At 44.1% G+C, this 24,512-nt stretch overlaps 1 protein-coding gene across 6 annotated transcripts; it reads right to left on the bottom strand.

Annotated features, from left to right (window-relative positions):
- Positions 1-260: 260 nt before the first annotated feature.
- On the bottom strand, positions 261-24,494 carry ZNF583 (zinc finger protein 583). Of its 6 annotated transcripts, XM_070451661.1 has the most exons (8): positions 24,256-24,494; positions 18,436-18,493; positions 17,365-17,638; positions 15,126-15,211; positions 13,775-14,060; positions 7,713-7,839; positions 7,439-7,534; positions 261-2,325 (listed from the first exon to the last, which is right to left on the bottom strand). In XM_070451661.1, the coding sequence occupies exons 5-8, from the start codon at positions 14,024-14,026 to the stop codon at positions 857-859; spliced, it is 1,944 nt and encodes a 647-aa protein (XP_070307762.1). In that variant the 5' UTR covers positions 14,027-14,060; positions 15,126-15,211; positions 17,365-17,638; positions 18,436-18,493; positions 24,256-24,494; the 3' UTR covers positions 261-856. The 6 variants fall into 6 exon arrangements, with proteins under 6 accessions (XP_070307762.1, XP_070307768.1, XP_070307765.1 ...); XM_070451667.1 differs by lacking the exon at positions 13,775-14,060; XM_070451664.1 differs by lacking the exons at positions 17,365-17,638; positions 18,436-18,493; positions 24,256-24,494 and adding exons at positions 15,373-15,552; positions 16,787-17,136.
- Positions 24,495-24,512: the final 18 nt, after the last annotated feature.

The following is a 24,512-nucleotide window of genomic DNA, read 5'->3' as shown; positions in this document are numbered from 1 at the left end:
CTGGTTTCTTAAAACTGTTGAATATATTATGAAGTTAGTTTTTCTTATCAACGAAATCGTATTTCCATGTTTGTGCTGAAACAGAAGCCACCATCTTAACTCTATCATCATGAACTCCAACATTAACTCTACTGTGTTGGATACCCTTTTCACTCAACTTCAGAACGAGGAAGCTCTTTCTACTCAAAAATCTTTACAGTCTCCTGGGTCTTGAGCTGTTTTGTTATTTCACCGATAATCACTGCTAAGATGATCAGGTCTTCTTTGTATACATAGTTATCTTTTTATTTTACATTAATGTTTATTGATTATGCTAGGCACTGTGCTGAGCAATTTACATGCATTATCTCATTTAATCCTCCCATTAACTTTTGAGGTAGTACCATTATTATTTCTATAATAGAAATCAAAAGACAAGATGCTTACAAGGGACAAAATGTTCCTCCAGAACTAGAGGGCTAGAAAGTGGAACAGGAAGAACTGGAGCCCCGATGTAGTTGTTGCTGCAATATGAATTCTGAATTTTGATAAGTAGCCCAGGAATGAGATGGTCACATGAAATGGGACTCTGAAAAGTAAATGGGGACAAGGTACTGGGGGGCAGGGGTCTTTCAGGCTATTTTGAGCAATGTGCACCTGGACCTAAGACCTATGGGATGCCAGTGAAGGGTTTTAATGAGGGAGAGGTGATACGGTCAGACTTTTTAAATACAAGTTTGACTGCAATATGGATTGCTAACAGGAAATGGTAAATACAGGGGGATGGACTAAAAGCTATTCCCATAGTCTGTGTCAAACAGATTATCATGTATTGGACAAACATTGATAGAATGGAAATGGACTACCGGAGTCAGATTCAAGGCATCTTTAGGAGATAAAGCCTACGGGCCTTGGCAGCGGACTGGACAGAGACTGAGGGAGAGGAAAGAGTCAAGAAGGACTCCACGGTGTGGATCCTCTCATGATGAGCGAGGTGCGCTCGCTGCCTGAAGGACTTCCTGCAGTCCTTGCACTCATAGGGCCGTTCGCCAGTGTGAATTCTCTGGTGCAGAGTGAGAGACCCACTGTAGCTGAAGGCCTTCCCACAGATGCTGCACGCGTAAGGCTTCTCTCCGGTGTGAGTCCGCTGGTGCTGGGCGAGGCCTGCATTCTGGCTGAACGTCTTCCTGCACTCCTTGCACACGTAAGGCTTCTCGCCGCTGTGACTTCTCTGATGCTGTGCAAGGGACGAGCTGTTGCTAAAGGCCTTCCCACACTCTATACATTCATAGGGTTTCTCTCCCGTGTGAACCCTCTGATGTTGATCAAGGTACGCGATCTGGCTGAAGGCTTTCCTGCACACTTTACACTCATAAGGTTTCTCTCCAGTGTGAACCCTCTGGTGTTGAGCAAGGTGTGCGTACTGGCTGAAGGTTTTCCTGCATTCCTTACACTCATAGGGTCTCTCTCCTGTATGTATTCTCTGATGCACAATTAGGTACCCACGATGGCTAAAGGCTTTCGCACACACATGACATACGTAAGGTTTCTCTCCAGTGTGAATTCTCTGATGCTGAGCAAGAAAGGAACCATTACTAAAGGCCTTTCCACACTCGACACATTCAAAAGGTCTCTCTCCAGTATGAACTCTCTGGTGTTGAGTCAGGTGTGCAATCTGGCTGAAGGCTTTTTTACACTCTTTACACTGATAAGGTTTCTCTCCAGTATGAACTCTCTGGTGTTGAGCAAGGTGGGCATTCTGGCTGAAGGCTTTCCTGCATTCCTTACATTCATAGGGTTTCTCTCCAGTGTGGATTCTCTTATGTTGAGCTAGGTTTGCACTCTGACTGAAGGTTTTCCCACATTCGACACACGCGTAGGGCTTCTCTCCAGTATGAATTCTCTGATGAAGAGTGAGAGATGAGCTCTGGTTGAACACCTTCTCACATTCATTACATTTCAAGAGTTTCTTTTCTACATAGACTTTCTTACGTTTCATTTCGACAGATTTTTTCCGGTAACTTCTCTTTTGTGGCTCATGCTTATTACGTTTCTGCTTTATATCAAAGATTGTATCCTGATGGAAAGTTTGCCAGGACTTAGTATATTCATTACTGTGATCCTCAGTTAGGATTTCTCTGTGAGTGACGATCAGCTGACTAGCATGTACCTCCTGAGTTCCCAACTGGTTCTTAAACCAGTCCTTACTTTTAGAGTCTCCTCTCCAACTGGAGCAGTTGAGGTTATAACTAAGATGGCTTCTTCCCATCATCATTATTTTGGATGATTCTTCATAAATAACTTGCTTTGATGGAAATTCCTTGTTTTTAAATGCATACTCCCAATCTAAAAGATATCAAGAAAAAAACGTCTTTTGTATTTATGCATTAGAAAAAAACTTCTAAAACACAAATTGTTCATACATAAGTTCAAAGATGTCATAGCTGTTAAATGTAGTCTAATGATGAGATTATAAAGAATGAAAATGTGGAAAATTTATTAAGAAAATACCTCATGCATAACTATTAAGATAACCATCAGAATATCACAATCATTATATATATATATATATATATATATATATATATAAAGTCTGCAAACACCTTCCTTTCTGGCCTCAGGTTAGCCTGCATTCAAGGTTAAGTTCGTTAGCTTTAAAAAATAAGAAAAAATCCTTCATGTCAATGTAGCTAAAAAAATCTATTAGATTCCCACATCCCAAAACACACCAGGTGTCATTAGTTGCCATGAAAGTGTGAGTCACTCAGTTGTGTCTGACTCTTTGCTACCCCATGGACTTGCAGGCCGCCAGGCTCCTCTGTCCATGAGATTCTCCAGGCAAGAATACTGGAGTGGGTTGCCACTTAATTTTCCAGGTGATCTTCCTGACCCAGGGACTGAACCTGCGTCTCCTGCATTGCAGGCGGATTCTTTACTGTCTTGAGCCACCAGGGAACCCTATTAATTGCCACAGGCTATATAAAACTATGGTTAAACTTTAGCAGTCTGAAAATAGTCTTCCTGAGTATCATTTTCTGTGATATGTTCCAACTAAATGTAAATTTTCAGCTGATACTCAAGCTAAGATGCCTTCATATTGAAGTAAGTTTGTATCAAATTGTTGGTTTTATTAATCTGCCATAGGCCTTTATTTACCTTATCTTTTCCATTCCTAAATCAAATCACCTAGTACTCTGTTCAAGACTTTCCAATGGTTTCTCACCTTATTTATAGTAAAACTAGACTTCCTGTTATGACCACAAAAGCAATGTAGCACAGAAACATAAATGTAAAGTGATACAAAATTATAGCAAATAAAATCCAGGAAAATATGAAAGCATAATCCTGACCAAGTGGAGTTCATCCCACGAATGCAAGGTTGGTTGCATATATGAAAATCAGTGTAATTCACCACATTAACAGATTAAAGATGGAAATCACATTGTTTCAATCAGTGTAAAAGTATTTTACTAAATTTAACATCTGTTTATTATAAAAATTCTCAGCAAAGCAGGAATAGAAAGGAACTTCCTCAAGCTGATAAAGGGCATCTCAGAAATACCTGTAACAACTTAATGGTGAAAGAGTGAATACATTTCCCCTTAAGATTGAGAACAATGCAAGTATATTTGCTCTTAACCAATGCTATTCAACATTACAAGAGATCCTAGCTATGTCAATAAGAAATAAAGTTGTATTTACAGATAACACTACTTTTCATGGCTTCCCTGGTAGCTCAGTTGGTAAAGAATCTGCCTGCAATACAGGAGACCTGGATTCGATACCTGGGTTGGGAAGATCCCCTGGAGAAGTGAACACCTACCCACTCTAGTATTATGGCCTGAAGAATTCATGGACTGTATAGTCCATAGGGTTGCAAAGAGTCGGACACAACTGATCACACATGCACACAATACTGGAAAAAACATATCTAAAAAATTATGTATCTTATATCCATAAAACTATATCTCTTTCTATATAGATATATAAATATAATACTTATAAGAAGCCACTACACTGGATATGACAAAACACTGCTTATAGAACCTAAGACTAAACATAGCTAAATTTTACAAATTGGAAAACAATGATACTAGGATGTCAGTGATAAAACAATGATAATAGGATGTCAATGATAAATCAATGCTAATAGGATGTCAGTTCTCTCTAAATTGATACACAGATTCAACGCAATCCCAAACAAAACCCCAGAAGGATTTTTACGTAGACATGCTCAACTTCATTCTAGAATTTATATGGAAATGCAAATGATCTATTAAAATAGTCAAAGTGATTTTACAAATTCAACTGATGTCAAAATTTACTATAAAGCTACAGTAATCAGGACAGTGTGGTACTGGTGAAAGGATAGACACATATAGATCATTGGAAAAGAACAGTTCAGACATATATGGTCAACTGATTTTCAACAAAGATACCAAAAAGACAATATAATGGGGAAGGGAAAGTTTTAAAAAAGGGTACTAGAGCAACTATGTATCTGAAAAACAGTAACAGGCTCATACAGAGAACACACTGTGGTTGCCGAGGGGGGAAGTGGGGGAGGGAAGGGTCAGGAATCTGGGACTAGCGGCTGCAAACTGCCATATAGGATGGACACAACAGGCCCCACCATAGAGCCCGGGGAGCTGTATATACGTGTACCTGAGCCTGCGCGTGTACCTGGGCCGTTCCGCAATATGCGCGTGTACCTGGGCCGTTCCGCTACGTGCGCGTGTACCTGAGCCGTTCCGCTACGTGCGCGTGTACCTGAGCCGTTCCGCAATGTGCGCGCGTACCTGGGCCGTTCCGCTACGTGCGCGCGTACCTGGGCCGTTCCGCTACGTGCGCGCGTACCTGGGCCGTTCCGCTACGTGCGCGTGTACCTGGGCCGTTCCGCTACGTGCGCGTGTACCTGGGCCGTTCCGCTACGTGCGCGTGTACCTGAGCCGTTCCGCTACATGCGCGTGTACCTGAGCCGTTCCGCAATATGCGTGTGTACCTGGGCCATTCCGCTACGTGCGCGCGTACCTGGGCCGTTCCGCTACGTGCGCGCGTACCTGGGCCGTTCCGCTACGTGCGCGTGTACCTGAGCCGTTCCGCTCTACAGCAGAAGTTAACAGAGCACTGTGTATCAGCTTTACTTCAGTAAAACCACTCTAAATGAAAAAACCCTCAAAAGGTATTATGGCGAGGATATGGAGCACGCCTGGAACTCTGCTACAATGCTGACGGGAATGAAAATACCATCTCCTTGGAAAACTAAAGCTACACACATTCCTGTCATGTGACTCCATTTTTCCACTTTTTTTTAAAGCTGGTGTTAAAAAAACATTTTTTGATTGGCATGTAATTGCTTTACCGTGTGAGTCAGCTTCTCTGCGCAGCAAAGTACAACTACATGTGTTCACATACCCCCCCCGCCCCCCGCTCTTGAGCCTTCCTCCCACAATCCCCACCCCTGTTTTTCCACTTTTAGGTATTTACCTAAGAGAAATGAAAATGTATGTCTATACAAAGTCCTGTACGTGCCCACTTCATACTGCCCACACTGGAAACGACCCAAAGGTGCATCAGTAGGTAAGTGGAAAAACGAAAATGTGGAATGTCTGCATAGCAGACTGACACTCAGCAACAAAAGCAGTAAATTACTCACATATGCAACAGTGTGATTTTCAAAGTAAATTTTGATGGTGAAGTAAACCAAACAAAATAGTATGATTCCATTTAGTTTAAATGCAAACTAATCTAAAACGACAAAGGTTAGTTTGGAGCCAGAGTGGAGAAGAATGGATTGCAAAAAGGCACAAGCAATCTTCTGGGTGATGGTCTTCATTGTAGTGATGGTTTCATGGATGTATACAGCTGTCAGAACTCATCACACTGCAATTTACATTAATACAGTTTACTGTATGTAAAGTTAAGGGAAATTACGGATGGAAACAAAGGCTGACTTTAGTAACAGGAAGTAAAACTCATGTAACAAGCTCTTTACACTGAAAATACTCTTAACTTGGGACCTATAGAATAGTTTTTTAAAAAAGCTATGTATTAGGTCATATAAAATCCTCAACTCATTAGAAAATAGAATTAGTAGTAATTGCTATCCTGATCAAATATAATAAAGCAGTTTGATCAAAATATAGTAAAACCAGAAAACTTTGTTAAACAGCTGTTGTGTAGGGAATTAAAACTTGTCTAGGAAATGGAAATAAAACCACTAAATATCAAATACACCTGAAACTATAAAACCTCTAATAATTTCATTAGTGAATTAAGAAACAATGAAATAATAGTTTAAGCTTTTTTCAGTTTTTTAGCATGTTTTCAAAAAATGGAAACAAAGTAAATCTAAGGAAATAAATAATTAGTAAAGAGAAAAACAGAAAATAGAGAATTATAAAAGGGGAGAATGATGAAGCTATATTTTATATTTAGCAGATATAGCCAAAAGCTGGAATTTAAAAATAAATAAGCAAAACTGATAAATGAGTAGCAACCTAACTAAAACAATTAGCTATACAGAATAAAATGGGATATTTTATACTACAGTACAAAACAAAAAGAACTGTAAGCAATTACTATGCTCAGGTTCATGGAAATAAACCTGATATCTAGAAAAATTTAAATTTATATAATTTAACTCAAGGAGGAAGTTATCGGGAGGCCACTTACCAGAGGACACTGAGAAAGCTATCAAAGGTCTACTTCCCCACAGAGGCCCTGACCAGAGTTTTTCTTCCAAACTCTAAGACTACTGACCTCATTCCTTCACACTAACATGTAATCAGACTTTTTTCCTAGCCTCCACTTCCCTCCAGTGGTATGCTGCATTTCTTTACTAGGACATCTTCCCATCAGATAAGTCCTACTGTCCTAAGTCAAATTCATCTTTTCTTCTACAAACCCATTCTTCCTTTTGACTTGTTTCTGTTAAATGCTATCACCTTCCAGTTACCCATATTTGAAGAAAATACCGCCAGAAGTATTTTTCCTTTGGTGGTTTATAAACATCAGAATAATCCTAAAAATTTAATAGGATGATTTTCTCAAAGTAGAAACCTGAATCTTGGTAAGAGATTAAGTGAATAAATGAATCAGTCCTTCAGTCTAAAAGGAGTGAATGAATGAAAAGGAAAAAAAAAAAATGCATTGCTGCATCTAGATCTTTAAACCCAGGATTGGAGCAACTTGTGTCAAACTGAAAAGCAAAGACAAGAAGATGCTGTGACATTTGGATCCAGAGAACAGGAGAAGGTTATCTGAGAGGACAGTACTGTGTGAGAGTGAATCCGAGGGGAGTTTAGTTGGGGAGCTCAGGCCAGAGACACCTCTGTCTCTTCCCAGGCCTGGAGCCCTTTGACGCTACCCAGGAAGCATCAGTTAGGAGCTGAACTTTTCAGGCTAGCTGAGCTTTTCCTGGCAGGGGCCCCTCCAGCCCTGGGTCTCGCTCACTCACCAGGGCGTGCTCCCCTCGGCCCCTCCTCCTTCATCAGCCAGGGCTCCTTTCCTTGCTCCAGTAATGAGATGACATCTGGCTTGGAAACCGAAACTCCTGCTCACAAGAAATAAAAAGGGGAGTTAGCCAGGCCCAGCAGGCACTGGGAAGGGGAGGGAGCTGAGGAGAGGTGAAGTGTTCCGGGGGCGGGAAGGGAGCTGCACCGACATCCCACCCAGCTGCGCCTGCAGAACTGCACTCCTCTGGGGAGACCAGCCTGCCGGGGCCTCCTCACCCAGCGACACCAGGCTCCGGTAGTTGTCCAGCATCACCGTCCGGTACAGACTCCTCTGCGCCGGGCTCAGCCACTCCCACTCCTCCTGCGAGAAGTCCACGGCCACGTCCCCGAACGTCACCGGATCCTGGAGTGACACAGACACGCTCCGGCTCAGCCAGCGCTCCTACCCGCACACGAGCACGGCTTAGACTGCCTGCGTTCTCACAAACGCTGCGTGTAGTGCAATTTCCTGTCAGGCTCTCGGGGCCTGAGCAACACGACTTCGCTGTGCTTAGTCTTGATATTCTGTCATGGAGAGTACACAATTTCAGAGAGTCTCTACTGATGAAGAAAAGATACAAGTGAAAATTGCCAAGAACAGAACACTGTAAACAATCAAATGTGAAATAATTCAGTACTCACACTACATGCTAGAGCATTTCTCAGTGTGGAAAATCAGGACAGATGGGAGCAGTAAAAAAAAGGCCTCAAGGAGGAGGCAAAAACATGCTCAATTTTTATATGCATTTTTCCAAATTATGCAATTGAATGATCAGTGTTCCAGCTCTATCAATCAGGTATATATAAACATATATTTGATGCTCACTGTATTGGTACTCTAAAATTACATACAAATGTAATAAAAGCAGTAAAGAAGTTTTATGGTGATTTTGCAAAAATATAACTTAAGTGTATGCCATTACAGAGAACAATCAGGAACAACAAAAGGTTACATGACAGCCCTTGATGGCGTCACCAAGTGTCAAAGACAGTTGTTAGCTTATCATATCCCCAAAAGACAAAGTAAGAGTAATTTAAACCACTATTAAGTTAGATAGGGAACATCTCAAATGTGATCATGCAGTGAAATCACAAAACACCGACAGCTCTCACAAGAGAAACATACCCAGTTGTGAACACCTAGTGAACAAGAGTTTCTGAAATGTTACCACATAGCTCTCAAACACCATGGTATGTGAAATTAAGGATCTCTGTAACATGACAGGAGACCTAGTCTGCTTCCCGAAAATTAAAAAAATGGCATTCTTCCTCATGTGGTAAGTCTACTCCAGATTTTTTTTTGGCTGTATGATCTGGTATGTGCTTTACAGGTTTGGCACATCACAGAGCAAAACCTACCCTTAAGCTGAGCTGACACACAGCTGCCCTCAACGGCACCCACCCAAACAGCCGAGCCGACCTGTCAGGTACTGAAATGCTTCCACGCTGTATGGTGAGCAGCGGCGGCAGGGAGCCCCGCTGGCGGCCATCCTCACCACAGTCCAGTAAGGAGGGGACCGCCCGCCCCGCATCAGCGTCCAGGATCCCATCGGGGCAAGTTCTGGATGTGTCTTGGCCGGAGGGGTTATCAAATATGAACATCACTCCTATTAACGTGCCTCCTGACAGAGTAATACCCTTACTGAAGATGCATTTAAGCCTATCAGTGATGCTACACAGAAACATTTTTAATGAGAAAAAAAAAAAAGAGTCAGTATATGAATAACTCTGAGTAATGGACAAAAACATTAAGGAAACCACAAGTGAAGTGAAAGGACACCACGAAACACCAGTTACATTCATCAGCTTCTATCTTACGTGCTTCCATCTCAAAAACAATAAAGGGAAATCTGGGAAGTGAGTGAAGGCTTCATGGAAGGGAACACCAGTTGGGTTTAAAAGATGAAACTTGTGTGAGAGAGGGCTGGACACCATCAATCATAAATTCTATTAAAACTCAACCACTTCAATACGCTCTTTAAAACTGTGCAAAAAAAGTGTTCCACACACATCATGTTTTATGTAGTAGAGGCCAGGCAGGTGTTGCCAGGTAAAGTTCTTACAAGATGTTTTTTTTACTTGCATGCACAAACAAAGGGATTCTGGATTTTGATGGTCTGATTGACATTTTCCTCTTAGCCAATGAGATCTGAATACCTTTCAAATGTTTTTATATTTATTTTGATTCTGTAAGACAGGAATCTTATGCCATTTTGTCACCTTATTAAAGAAGCTTAGGAAATGTCTGGAGAGAGCCATCACGATGGCAGAGCAGCAAGACATGAAGCCTACCTTCTCCCACAAACAGAAAAGTGAAAGACAGGATCCTCACAGCAGCAAGAGAAGAACAGGGCGTTAATTACAAGGCCCCCCAGGCGGCTGTCAGGTGAGCCTCTGCAGAAACACTGCAGGACAGAAGGGACTGGCAGGATACAGTCAAAGGCTTGAGAGGGGAAAACCTGCAGCTTAGGCTACTCCTACCGCAAGATTATTTAGAATAGAAGAAAGAAAAGTTTTTAAAAGAAAGAAAATAGTGCCTGGTATTTCTACTCACAGTGATTTTTTTTTCCCTTTCTAAGTTAAAAACTCGAAAGTCCTAACCCCCAACATCTACCTACCTCCTAAAGCAGTCAAAATGCACAGTTAGTATGTATTTGTTCACATTTCCTTACACAGACATGTCTATGATTACATATTCATTTACTGATAACATCACTCTTGTTAGATGCATATTATTATCAATACATAATGTAAACCAGCCATATCTGATTTACTAACCCCTTGCTTATTTTCAATTATGTCAGTCTTAATTTTTCACTATGATGTTACAAAGGTCTCTAGTTATTGTCTTAAAATATACTCCTAAAAGTTCTTCTCTCCATTAAGATTAGGATTTCCCAACTTACTTAACATCAGAAAAAAGTTTAATTTACACTATTCTGGCCTAGTCAGAAAAGGACATAATTAAAAAAAAAAAAAAATCAGGTTGGGACTGAAGTTTTGACCTGCAGTCAAAGCAATACTAATAAAAGTTTTTCAGGTAGAAGGAAAATGGAACGAAATGAAAAGGAAAAGGAAAATGGAAGCATTGAAGCACAGGAAAAAATTCAGAGCCCCGAAACAATAACTAAATATAACATCTACAAATAATAATATAGGGGAGTTACCTTGTTGAGAAAGTAACAAAAGTACTAACTATAGACGGAAGATTACAGAGGGAAGAAAGATGATTGTTACAGTAAGAAGTGATGGATACATATTATCCCAAAGTGGCCACTAAAAGAATAATAGCCTGCTGTGAGAATAGAGAAAATATAAAACATATACTGTTTTATAAGAGGCTTTGCAGGTGGCCAATACAGGAGACCTGGGTTTGATCCCTGGTCTGGGAAGTTCCCCTGGAGAAGGAAAAGGCAACCCACTCCAGTATCCCTGCCTGGGAAGTCTCATGGACAGAGGAGCCTGGTGGGCTACATACAGTCCGTGGGGTCAGAGAGTTGGATACAACACAGTGACTGAGCACAATAACAAGAGGCATACTTTAAATATATAATCTTTAGGGGCAGAGGTTCTCAAAACCTGCATTGATATCATCAGCAGACTCAGTAAAACTGCGGTTTCCTGGGCCCCCTCGCAAGAGACTGTGGCGCACTCGGGCCTTTGGGTCGACGGGCTGTGTGTCCCACATAGCATGCCCTGTGCCGCCCTCCGTCGCCAGCTCGCGGACAGCTGAAGAGGGGCTGCCTGCTGGCCCCTGCAGCCCTGCTCTCAAATATTCACTGTTTTGTTGATCTATATATTGATTTGGCAAATATCTAGTGGATGCTTGCTACCTACATTGTTGTAACTCCCTGCTGCCTATACCGGGAATACAAAGATGGACAGAATATAGTCCCTCCCCTTGTGGAGTTAAAATTCTGACAGAGGCGAAAGACATTCAGTATAAGGTCACACAACGTCAGGTAGTGTTAAGTACTGTGACAGAAACAAGGTAAGATAGCTTAGAGTTACAGGGGTGTTCATGTGAGTAAGAATGGCCTTCCCTGGTGGCTCCGATGGTGGAGAATCTGCCCGAGCTGTGCGCAGCGGCAGCATCATAGCATCATAGCCAATGAGGTTTATCCGAGGCGCGATTATTGCTAATTGAAAAAAAAAAGAAAGAATCTGCCTGGAGTGCAGGAGACTCTGGTTCAATCCCTGTGTCAGAAAGACCCCTGGAGAAGGAAATGGCAACCCGCTCCAGTGTTCTTGCCTGGAGAACCCCATGGACAGAGGAGCCTGGTGGGCTACAGTCCTGCTGCTGCTGCTAAGTCGCTTCAGTCGTGTCCGACTCTGTGCGACCCCATGGACAGCAGCCCACCAGACTCCTCTGTCCACGGGATTCTCCAGGCAAGAGCACTGGAGCGGGTTGCCATTTCCTTCTCCAGGGCTGCAGTCCATGGGGTCACAAAGAGCCAGACACTACTGAGTGACTAACTTCCACTTTTGTGTAAGATAAAGATAAAACCTTAAAAATGAGCTGAGGTTTGGGGAGGCGGGAGGGGGGATCAGGATGGGGAACACATGTAAATCCAGTGTAAAATCAGTGTATGGCAAAAACCACTACAATACTGTAAAGTAATTAGCCTCCAACTAATAAAAATAAATGGAAAAAAATAAAAATGAGCTGAGGTTTGAACAACAACCTACATAAAGTGGGAGAGCTAGACAGGCCATCCACTAGGGGAGGAGAGTTACAGACGAGGAAGGAGCAAATGCAAACGTTCAGAAATAGAGAGGAACTTGGAACGTTTGAGGTACAGAGAGCCGACCAGTGTGACTGGAGCAGAGAGCAGTGAAGATGGGAGGAAAGGAGGTCTGAGCGCCAGGAGCTGGGTCGTGTGGGACCTGAGTGGTGAGGGAAGGATGCGGGACTTCATTCCATGGAGAAGTGATGCGCTCTGTGACCCTGAGCACTCTGCTCCCAGGAGCCTGTCACTGTCCTGCCACCCTTACTCACCCTCAGCAGTACAGCCTGCTGCCTCTGACAGCCACTAACAGTGGCATCTGCACATCACTCCTTCCTTGGCCTCTTTTTCCTCATTTGGAAAACAGTGTCTCAGACAACCAGGTCACTCATAATTTTCTTCCTGGCTGTATCATTTTATGAACCTAGAATTCTGGTGTCTAAATAGACTTAGCTACTGGCCACATGTGGTTATTTAAATCAATCAACATTTAAAACTTCAGCCCTTCAGTCACGCTAGTCCATACACATGGCTCCACAGCCACGCGTAGCTAGCCGCTCGGTACTGGGCAGTGCAAACAGCATCTCCGCCACCAGTCACAGGGCTGCTCTGCGTGATAGAAAACAAGAAAAAGAGGTAGCAGTTTGTGGTTTTACTTTTTATATTTAACCTACACAATGTTTTTAGCCTCAAAGTATGAGGAAGAAAAAAATTTCAAGCGAACATCCAGCCCTTCTCCTCTGATTTAAAATATCATTACACTATCATATAATAAACTAGTAGACAGTAAATTCCATGAAGACAGTATCTATTTTTTTAACTGTAGTATTGCCAGTATTTAATATACAGTAAGATGTTCAAGCTGGTTTTAGAAAAGGCTGAGGAACCAGAGGTCAAATTGCCAATATCTGCTGGATCATCAAAAAAGCAAGAGAGTTCCAGAAAAACATCTATTTCTGCTTTATTGACTACGCCAAAGCCTTCGACTGTGTGGATCACAATAAACTGTTGAAAATTCTGAAAGAGATGGGAATACCAGACCACCTGACCTGCCTCTTGAGAAACCTGCATGCAGGTCAGGAAGCAACAGTAAGAACTAGACATGGAACAACAGACTGGTTCCAAATAGGAAAAGGAGTACGTCAAGGCTGTATACTGTCACCCTGCTTATTTAACTTATATGCAGAGTACATCATGAGAAATGCTGGGCTGGAAGAAGCACAAGCTGGAATCAAGATTGCCGGGAGAAATATCAATAACCTCAGGTATGCAGATGACACCACCCTTATGGCAGAGAGTGAAGAGAAACTAAAAAGCCTCTTGATGAAAGTGAAAGAGGAGAGTGAAAAAGCTGGCTTAAAGCTTAACATTCAGAAAACTAAGGTCATGGCATCTGGTCCCATCACCTCATGGGAAATAGATGGGGAGACAGTGGAAACAGTGGCTGACTATTTTTCTGGGCTCCAAAATCACTGCAGATGGTGACTGCAGCCATGAAGTTAAAAGACGCTTACTCCTTGGAAGGAAAGTTATGACCAAACTAGACAGCATATTAAAAAGCAGAAACATTACTTTGCCAACAAAGGTCCGTCTGGTCAAGGCTATGGTTTTTCCAGTGGTCATGTAGGGATGTGAGAGTTGGACTGTGAAGAAAGCTGAGCGCCGAAAAATTGATGCTTTTGAACTGTGGTGTTGGAGAAGACTCTTGAGTGTCCCTTGGACTGCAAGAAGATCCAACCATTCCATCCTAAAGGAGATTGGTCCTGGGTGTTCATTGGAAGGACTGATGCTGAAGCTGAAACTCCAACACTTTGGCCATCTCATGCGAAGAGTTGACTCATTGGAGAAGACCCTGATGCTGGAAGGGATTGGGGGCAGGAGGAGAAGGGGACGAGAGAGGATGAGATGGCTGGATGGCATCACCAACTTGATGGGCATGAGTTTGAGTAAACTCCGGGAGTTGGTGATGGCCAGGGGGGCCTGGCGTGCTGCAGTTCATGGGGTCGCAATGAGTCGGACACGACTGAGTGACTGAACTGAACTGAACTGAAGTCTTTAATAAACTATATGTTCAGTTGAGTGAATAAGTATTTTCCGTTCTTACTTGTATTTGTCTCTGGATGTTATATGCTGATCTTTTTCTTTCTCTGGCTCCCATTCTATATTATTTACTGGTTTTGTTATTACAGAGGTAAGCAGCCACTTTTTAATGTATATTCAATATTCCCTCTTATCAGTCTTTTTCAAAAAATGTCCTGCAGTTTTCCATATTAACTCTACTAATCTTCAGTGAATGATGCAGAATATTCGGTCTGTGGCCTGATGCTAACTCAGGGTATCTCATTACTCCCATGGAGTCCTACTCATTAATGCTCACCCAGTGCCTGAAGAAAACTCCTGCCCTAGCTGACCCACCCTTTAATACTCAAGACCAGCAAATCCCACTCCTCAAAACCACCCTGAGCAAGAGACCCTGCCCTGTGCCACAGCTAAGCCTTCCCCCGCAATCCCTGTCGGCTCTCAAGCTCAGGTCTGTGGAAAAGCTTGAGACTGCTGCTCACATCTGAACAGCCACTTTGACCTCAGTGAATCAAGTCCCTCCGGCGAAGATTTTCATCTTCCACCAAGGAGTGTATTTTGGCCTCTTAAGACCTCCCAACTGAACACCTCACCCACAGAAAGTGCTAAACCGTTTCTTGAATAGAAGATGAAAATTCTGGCTGAAGGAAAAAAAAAGGAAGCTCACTGCGCTTTGAGGGTGGTGGTGGTGGGGAAATCTCCTTTCACTAGATTGGAGAACATGAGGACCAGATCACTGAATGAATGGAACTTCAGCAGAGTGGGGAGTTTCAGAAGAAAAGCAAAATGTCCATGTAAAATCTGAAAAAACAAGGCATTTCAGAGAAAAGAAATATTTCCTTACCTCGGACATGGCTTTAAGAAATTACAACAGCTCTTCTGCCCTCCTCCTTCCGGCTCCTCTCTGAGCAGCGTTCAGAGAAAACACAGCTGGAGAGGGAGGAAGAAAACATAAAATGCCAGGACTGCCCTCAGCTCTCAGCACCGTCAGCCAAGAAAGGTCTCCTTTCCTTCTCGCTGCCCTTCTCCCCACCACAGAACTTAAGAGCTGACACTCAATTGGTGTTTGCTATCTAAATTCTTTCACCTACCTGCTTTAAGTACAGTTGATTTATAGTGTTATATTAGTTTCAAGTGTTCAACATAGTGATTCAGTATCTTTAGAGGTCGTACTTCACTTAAGGGCTTCCCAGGTGGTTCGAGTGGTAAAGAACCCGCGTAACAATGCAGGAGACACAGGAGACACTTTGATCCCTGGGTCAGGAAGATCCCTGGAGAAGGAAATGGCACACATTCTTGCCTGGAGAATCCCACGGACAGAGGAGCCTGGTGGGCTACAGTCCATGGGGTCGCAAAGAGTAGGACACAACTGAAGCGATTTAGCACGCTCATACTCCATTTAAATCTCCCACGTGCTTTAGATCTCAATATGCGACATAAACTCTCTGTGCATAAAAGAGCTCCTCGTTTATAAGAATAACAGTACCCTTCAGGGTGGCACTGCTAGGTAAGGGGTGTGTCCCCCTTCACACGTGAAATTCACATCAGTGAAATTATCCAACGCTTCATGGTAATTTAAGCAGTTGAGCCCAACTGGGATCCAGATCTGCCTCCTTAGTCTCTTCCCTAGAGGATGACATTGAAAAGAAATGTGTCCCCACCGTTTCTACAGAGATGAGATTAAAAAGCTACAAAGTGAATGCCTCAGAGAAAGCATCTTTACACAGGGTAGCCCGCACAGGGGTCGTGTGGTCTGGAGGACCCTGGACCAAAGAGGACTCCCTGCTTCTAGCCCTGGCTTATTATAAAACACACCGGAAAACCATTCGCTCAACTTTTCTAACAAATTTCCTCGACGTGGGTGGGGAGGGTGTGCAGGTGCAGGGACATGCAGAAACTGTCACCGCAACTCCCCAAGTTACGAGTTACTGTCCACGGAACTCCCTGCCTTGGCCGGTACAGCGGCGGTGGAAGGACCTTCGGTGCCGGAGGCGGTCAAGGCCGGCGCCCAGGGCTCTGCCCGCCGGGCCGAGGCCGTCTCCTCCCCAGCTCTCTTCCCTCCGTCCCTTCCCTCTCCGTCTCTCCTCCATCTCGCGTCTTCCCCACCACACAGAGCCCCCGGGCCTGGGGCGCACGGCCTCCACCCCCGCGGCGCGCACACGCACACACACACACTACCCGCCCCACCGCCCCTCGGGCTGGCGGCTCCCCGGGCGCAGCCTGCGGGGACGCACGGGCACAGCCGCGGGCGCACGGTCACGACGCTGTCACCCGCGTCCTCAAACTCTCCTCACACACGGCCGCGCGCGCTCCCACGCGCAAGGTCACGCACACAGTGGCGCTGTCACGCGTTGTCACGGCCAGACTCGGCTCACACGCAGTGACACGCTCGCTCTGCTCACACAGTCACGCACACCCTGACCCCGGCTTCCACCGTCCCGGACGCTTTCACCCGCCCGCCCGCCGGCAAGCCTGCCCGCCCACGCGCCGCACGGGACGCCTCACCTCTCCTCGCTCGGCGGCCGAGCGGCCCGCGGCCGGGGCGGGGACTCGATCTCGCCGCGAGCGGCGGCCTCACAAAGGGGCCGCGGCGCCCGGGCGGGCAGCCGGCGCCGGCCGCGGGGGCCGTTGGGAGCTGGAGTCCGGCGCCGGGCCCAGGGCGGCGCGGAGCATGCCGGGACTGCCGGCCGCGGCCGCCGGCGGCTTCCGGCCTCGTCCCCTCGCGTCGTCTCTAGCGTGCTCCCGTATCCCCGGCCTTCCGACCCAGAGCCGGCCCGGCCCAGCCCTCAGGCCGGCGGACCCATCGCCTGGCTGCCGAGTCCGCCTAGACCTGAATGGGCGGCGTGAACCGCGCAGGCGCACCTCGCTCGCGTCGTCGAGGTGTCCAGAACCGCTGGCCGCGCGTGGCGGCGGGGCTGTGGGGCGCACGCGCCGTGGCCGCGGCCGCCGCTCCCGGCCGGCGCTGGGGGAACGCAGACGGTGGGGCTGGGTGTGCGGGCTACGGAGAGCGCCAGGGCTCGGGACTTCTCCTGCATCCCCTCTATCGTCCCGATCCTTTCAGTTGCCACTTACTGAGGACCTACCGTGTGCCAAGCAGGGCTTCCCACACTGCCCAGTGGTAAAGAATCCGCCTGCCAGCGCAGGAGACCTGGGTTCCATCCCTGGGTCCGGAAGGTCCCCTGGAGGAGGGCGTGGCAACCCACTCCAGTGTTGTTCCCTGGAGAATCCCATGGACAGAGGAGCCTAGCGGGCTAGAGTCTGACAGGACTGAGCGACCAAGGAAAGCACAGTTCGCCAAGCACTGTTGTAGGCGCTGGGGACGCAACTAGGAACGTGCCAAAATCCCCATCCGCGGAGCTGAGGTTCCAGTGTGGGAGAAATTTAATAGGAAAAAAAAAAAAGATACTGATAAATACTGGGAATTGATACACGTTATAAAGAAAAGCAGAGCACAAGGCTATTCTTTCGGCACTTCATTTTACACCCTCTTGTTCCTATTCAATATGTGTCTGAAAATTTTTAATAAACTCCTACCTCTAGTCCTCACATTCATGCCTCACCTTTTCTGAAATTGCATTATAGGATGTGGAGCTTCAGATTAACTTCCCATCAAAGGAACCAATGACAAAAAGCTGGAAATGTTTATATGGAGGAAATGTAAAAAATGCAAATGTTATATTTACAAAGATATTGAAACACTGCATATAGTAATAACATGTTGAATATAAACAACATGGTTAAAAGTAGAGAAATAAATACGTTTGATATTATACAACTTATAAAACTACTTGTGTGATACTGAAGCAACCTGTATTTCTGGGGTTTCGTTTTTGTTAAAGGCGGAATTGATCTGTTACAACTACATTAAGATTGCACTATTGGAAAACTGTTCCTGTATGTAAAAAAGTAAAAGGAACACAATCCACAAAAACTAGTTGGTTTTGTTTTAATGTTGAAATTCCAACTGTACCTAACCTCTGACTTTCTGAAACAGTGCAAACATGTAAGTTAAGACGTATTAGTAAATGTGCAGGTTTTTGCAGCCTTTTCCACATTTCACAGATGTATGAAGAACCTTGAATGCCCATAAAGATGTATGAGCATCTTTACCCTGAAGAAGATAGGTGATAACATTTTTTGTTTTCAACCATTACCTTTTAAGCTTCTGTTGGCAGAACCCTCTACAAAGCTTGCATCAAAATTTACTGTGACCTGCATAAAAGACAAATTTATCATTTTCAAATCAATAATCAGCAAACAGATGTCTGCCTAGCATATTAAATTTAATGGAGTAATCTAAGTACATGATCTTGAGTATTAAGAGTACAGAATCCGAGACAAAAGGACCCACTTTGCTCTCATTGTCAGAATGAAGATATATTTATTTTTTTCATGGATTGATACTGGAGCAAATTTAAGTCTGTACTCTATTTTGAGTTAAATTTTATAACAGGTGTGAGGCTGAAGTTCTTTTGTTACGGTACATGTCCAATGGTGCCGGTGTCATTTGCTGAAGATGCTCCTCTTCCTCCAATAAACTGCTTTTGCACCCGAACACAATTCTAAAACAGGCAAAGGATACGGACACCTCTCCAAAGAATATGAACGGCAAGTCCAAAAGCACTTGAAAAGATGCTCAAATCATCAGTCCTTAGGGAAATGTAAATCAAAACCATAACGACTTGCCATTTCACACCCACAAAAATGGCTAGAATCAAAAAGTCAGACAACAAAGTGTTGGTGAGGATGTGCGTTGCCAGTGGGAATTTAAAATGAAGTTGCTGCCTTGGAGAAACATTCCAGACATTCCTTAAACAGCTAGAGTTACTACATGACCCAGCAATTGCAGTCATGGATGTATATATACCTAAGAAAAATGAAAACACACATCCATGCAAAAACTAGTACACAAATGGTCCATAACAGCATTATTCACGATGGCCAGAGTGGAAACCACCCAAATGCCCAGTCATTCAGTCATCAACTAATAAAAGGAATGACGTGCTGATACCAAGCTCCAAGGATGGGCCTTGGAAACATTACACTATGTGAAAAGCCAGTCACAAAAGACTACGTATTGTATGAGCCCATTTGACATGAAATATCCAGAATAGGGAAAAACTTCAGAGAAAGTAGATCAGTGGCTGTTTGGGTTGAGGGGCGGACATGAAGAATGAGCACCAACATCAGGCTTTCTTCCTGTGGTGACGAAAATGTTTCAAGTGTAGATTGTGCTGACAGCTATACAACCCTGGAATATGCTGAAATACCTCCAAAGAAGAAGAGCTTCCCGGGCGGCTCAGACGCTAAAGAACCTGTCTGCAGTGTGGGAGACTCAGGTTCCATCCCCATCCATTCCCGATCAGGAATATTCCCCGGAGAAGGAAATGCTAATCCACTCCAGTATTCTTGCCTGGAGAATCCCATGGAGAGAGACTGGTGGGCTACAGTCCATGGGGACACCTTAAGCACTGAAGAACCGAAGGGAGTGGACCCTGAGCACAGGGTAGAATTTCATCAGCTCCAGCAGTGCATCTGCTCTCATTCATCCTTTGCTCCGCCCCCTCCTCATTTAAAGGTAGAGCTCAGGGAGTGAAGCACGCCTTCATACACGACATAGAAGGGGGCACCAAAAAACAAAACCAAACCAGAAACCAAAACACATGATACATCGATGAAATGTTTCTAAAAATAAAGATCAATGTAAAAAGTTCATTATGAACAAAACATCAAAATCTTAGAGACAAGATCTGGCTACTTATTAAACCAACAAATGACTGAGCACAGCAAGACTGAATTTCCCACCTTGAGAACCTATAGTCCAGAAGACAGTTGCAAATTCGAAGCATCTGATTAATGGTGATCACTCTATTTTTTTTTTTTTTTTTTTTAGTTCTACCAGCTTATTGCTACCAACCCATCTCCCTCCACCCTCATGCACACAGGCTCAGTCATGTAATCCCATGGACTTCAGCCCGCCAGACTCCTCTGTCCGTGGATTTTTCCAGGCAAGAATACTGGAGTGGGTTGCCATTTCCTTCTCCAAGTGATCACTCTAAAGTGACCATTTTTGCTTTTGTAGCCAGTTATCTGTGAGGAGATACATTTGAGACTACAAAGATATCCTGTTCATTATCAATCTTCAGCAACAGCTTTAGAATCAGTATTTCTGCTGGAATCGATTACGTCCACGATGGCTGAAAGATACCTTTATCATTCCTTCTATATTTACTTGTCGGAATTCTGTAAGTTCTTTCTCTTCTCATTCAGTCATCATTTATTTTAGTATGAATATATGAAATACGTTGATTTATACTGTTACTCTAATTATACTGACACTCAGATTGTCCCAGTTATGCCCACAAAAGCCCTCCTCAAACTGAATCCTGGAGAATACGCTTCAAAGAGCTTTGACAAATATCTACATCCATGTGATCACCACCTCAATCAAGATATGCAAGATTTCCATCATCCCCCAAACTCCCCTTCCATTTCTTTTCCAACTTTCCCTGAACCTGTGGGCCAGAGCAACCACTGATCTTTCTGTCCCTACAGTTGTGCAGTTCTAGAATTTCCCTTTAAATAGATCCACGCACAGCTTAGGAACGCAGGGAGACTCCTGTGCATATTTCTGGAGCGCTTTCTCCGAGTACCTGCCTCCCACCCCTTCCTTCCTCTTCCACACTCCACTCAGCTAATTCCAGTTACTTGAGTTTCCCCAGCTCTGCTGTTTGTCTCACTTGAGGAAATCGGTGTGCTCTGCTTGCGTCCCTCCTTCCTGTATTGTCTGCAATATGCCTCCAGAGAGACAGCCGCTGCTGCAGGAGGGAGTCATTTATTCTCCCCTCTCTCACACTACCAGGTGTCCAATGTCTGAAAAGACATGTTTCCTACATATTGTCTAGTTTCCTATTTGCATATAAAGTGGGATGGCAGGTTTTGTGCTCTTACACCACTGCACTGTGGGCAGGGGCTCCTCTGGGATATTTTTGCACCCCCCTACTTTTGGGCCTAAGTATATACTACATTCTCACTTTGTATTTCCCTGCCATCATCCTGGAATCAGACATCACCCCAGTAAGCTCTGGCTCCTTTTCATTAGAGAATGGTATTTAGAGACCAAGGTCTGCTTCTTGCTACTGAGGCATCATTGCTTCCACACTCCTTCACCAAATAGAGAAGAAAATTATACAAACACACACTTAAAAAAAAAAAGACTAATTCAAATGAACTTTTACTTTAGAAGTTTTTAATTTACAGAAAAAACTGCAAAGATAGTACACAAGGTTCCCACATACTCTGCACCCAGTTTTGGTTAACTTTTTTTAACAATTATGAACCAACACTGATGCATTATTGTTAAAGTCCACACTTTATCTTTCCCACTTTTTATCTAATGTCCTTTGGTTTTTCCAGGATCTCACTCAGGATACGTTATTTTTAGTAGCTGTGTTTCAATAGGCTCCTTTCAGTTGTGATGGTTTCTCAGCCTCTCCTTGTTTACAATGACCGTCACTCCACTTTTGTGGAGTTCAGGGCAGATATTTTGTCGAATGTCCAATGACTGCCATTTGTCTGCCGTGCTGTCATTAAAATGAGGCTCTGTGTTTTGGGGGGGGAAGATCATAAAGGTCAAGTGCCATTTCCACCACATCTTATCACGAGTACCTGATCTTAGCATGCCATCACTATGGGTGTTAACACTCATCTCAGTGAGCTGCACAAACATTTTTAATCATGAGTTCACACCAACTCCACATCATGGGGTGGTTCTTTATCTTCTATTATCCTTTATTTATATCTCTCTTTTCCCACAGTAAAACACTGGCCACCAACAAATCAATGCCTTTATTCAGTTGCTCAGTTCTAAAAACGCCAGTGCTGGGAACTATGGAGAGCAGGAGGAGAAGGGACGACAGAGGATGAGATGGTTGGATGGCATCACCGACTCAACGGGCGTGAGTCTGAGCAAGCTCCGGGAGACAGTGAAGGACAGGGAAGCCGGGCATGCTGCAGTCCATGGGGTCACAAAGTCAGACATGACTTGGCAACTGAGCAACAATAATAATGCACATAAAATAGTTTCCAAATCACGATACCAAAGCTATTGTGAAAAACAATCTACTAAATTGAATGCAGAGGCTGCATTTTTTGGCTTTCGGTTTTTACTTATTAGGAATGTTAGCTCCTTATCTGAGATTCATAAAGTTGTAAAAATTTTGTCATTTGTGTTTGGTCTTTGCTTATGGTGTATTTTACCTTACATAAGTGCTTTAGTTTTATGTTCTCAAGTGCAGCGGTCTTTTATTACATCTGGATTTTTAAGTCAGAAAGTCTTTCCACACATTCAGGTCATAATGGAATTCACCTCTGTACATGTCTGCTATTTGTATGGTTTAAATTAGAACTCAAGTCAATTTGGAGTTTATTCTTTTGCATTATGTGAGCTATTAATATAATTTTATTTTTTCCCAACTGACTATCCAGTTATTCCACAAGCTTTTTTATTAAAAAAAAAATCAAAAAAAAAAATCCATTTTTATTCCAATGATTTGCCACATTTATATACAGTAGACTTCCCTCTGCACTTGATATTTCTGGACCATCTAGTCTCTCCCACCTAACAATTCATGAGCCGATACCACGCAGTAGTTACAATTATAGACCCTTTTTAGAATGTTTAATATCTGGTCATTTTAGCATACATTATAGCTTTCCGTTCTCAGAATATTCTTAGCCATTCTTGCAAGTTTACTTTTTACTTTGAGCTTTAGTATCAACTTGTCTATTTCCAATGGAGAAACAGTACTAGTATTTTTATTGAGTTTAAATTACATTTTGAAATTAACTTAGAGAAAAGCATTCTTCAGACGTGCAACAACGTGAATATGCACAGATCTCAGAAAAAACGTTTCAAGAAGGCAGATGCAAGAGAACGTGTTGTAAGACAACTCAAGAGGCAAGGGCGCTGGACTGGGTCTGGCTCAGGGACAACTGTATCACCCTGGACCGAAATGTTTTCCTCATTCACAGGCCAGGTTTAACAGGGTCTGAGCAGATCCAGAACATTGGACTTCCCACCATATCAGAACACACTGTCCAGGGGATCGGCAAAGTTCAGGGCTTCTCACGCTTTCACAAACCAAAGTTGAACTACCTGTAGCTAGAGGTCTTAGCCGAGAAATATCATCTCATAACAGAAAACTCTTTGACATCTCCTTCAAAACCTTTTTGCTGATTCTGTATTTTCCTTCATAATCTGCAAGTATTTCAGCATTCTTGTGACATAATGTTTTAAAATTGTTTAGTCCCTAAGTCGTGTCGGACTCTCTGCGACCACACGGAGTATAGCCCACCAAGTTTCTCCATCCATGGGATTCGCCAGGCAAGAATACTTGAGCGGGTTGCCATTTCCCTCTCCAGGGGATCTCCTCGACACAGGGATCAAATCTGCGTCTCCTGTCCAGCAGGCCCATTCTTTACCACTGAGCCTCCTGGCTAATACTTTGGCCACCTGATGTGAAGAGTCGATTCATTGGAATAGACCCGGATGCTGGGAAAGCTTGAGGACAGGATAGGCGACGACATTGGACAAGATGGTCGGATGGCATCATTGACTCGATGGACAGGATTTGAGCAAAGTCCGGGAGATCCTGAAGGACAGGGAAGCCTGGAGTGTTTGGGGTCGCAAAGAGTCGAACACGACTGAGCGACAACAACAAGGTTTTAAAATTAGTTACCAAAAAAATAATAAAATTAGTTACCAAACGAACTCTCGGGCTTTTTCCTCCCTCCAAGTCTTCCAGTAAAACGGCTGTTCCACGGCGACGGTGATTTAATAATGGGATTCTTTTCCGCATACCGATTTTACACACACAAACATATACCCGGCGTTTAACGGTCCCAGTCACACACTCAACGACCGGGTCAGAACCGAACACAGCTCACCCGGGTACGGCCACGCCCACACTCACCTGCATCAGGGAGACAGCCACGCGAGAAGAGCGCGCCCGACGCCAAGGCACTCGCCCGGCGACCCACGAAACCCACAAGGCACATTCGTATCCCAGACGGTTTCCCACGCACCGATTTACGCAGGAGCCCCGCCCACTCGAAGCATCGCGAGACGCAGTCTTGCTCCTTGGGGCCAGCCTTAAGGACCGGAGACTACGTTTCCCAGAAGACACTGCGGCGCCTGTCCAACCGCGACGCAGCATCGGCAGTGCTTTGT

The sequence above is a fragment of the Odocoileus virginianus genome, chromosome 20 (assembly GCF_023699985.2).
Source record: "Odocoileus virginianus isolate 20LAN1187 ecotype Illinois chromosome 20, Ovbor_1.2, whole genome shotgun sequence".
NCBI lineage: Eukaryota > Metazoa > Chordata > Mammalia > Artiodactyla > Cervidae > Odocoileus > Odocoileus virginianus.
Note: the sequence above shows the minus strand (reverse complement) of the source record. Positions and strands in the feature narration are given on the sequence as shown.

Coding starts and splice junctions, on each gene's coding strand:
- ZNF583 (XM_070451661.1), bottom strand. CDS start 14,026: ATGAGATGGCCAAAGTGTTGGAGTTTCAGCTTCAGCATCAGTCCTTCC. Junction 7,535..7,712: donor CCGGAGCCTGGTGTCGCTGG/GTGAGGAGGCCC, acceptor TCTTGTGAGCAG/GAGTTTCGGTTTCCAAGCCA. Junction 2,326..7,438: donor GCCGAGGGGAGCACGCCCTG/GTGAGTGAGCGA, acceptor GATATCTTTTAG/ATTGGGAGTATGCATTTAAA.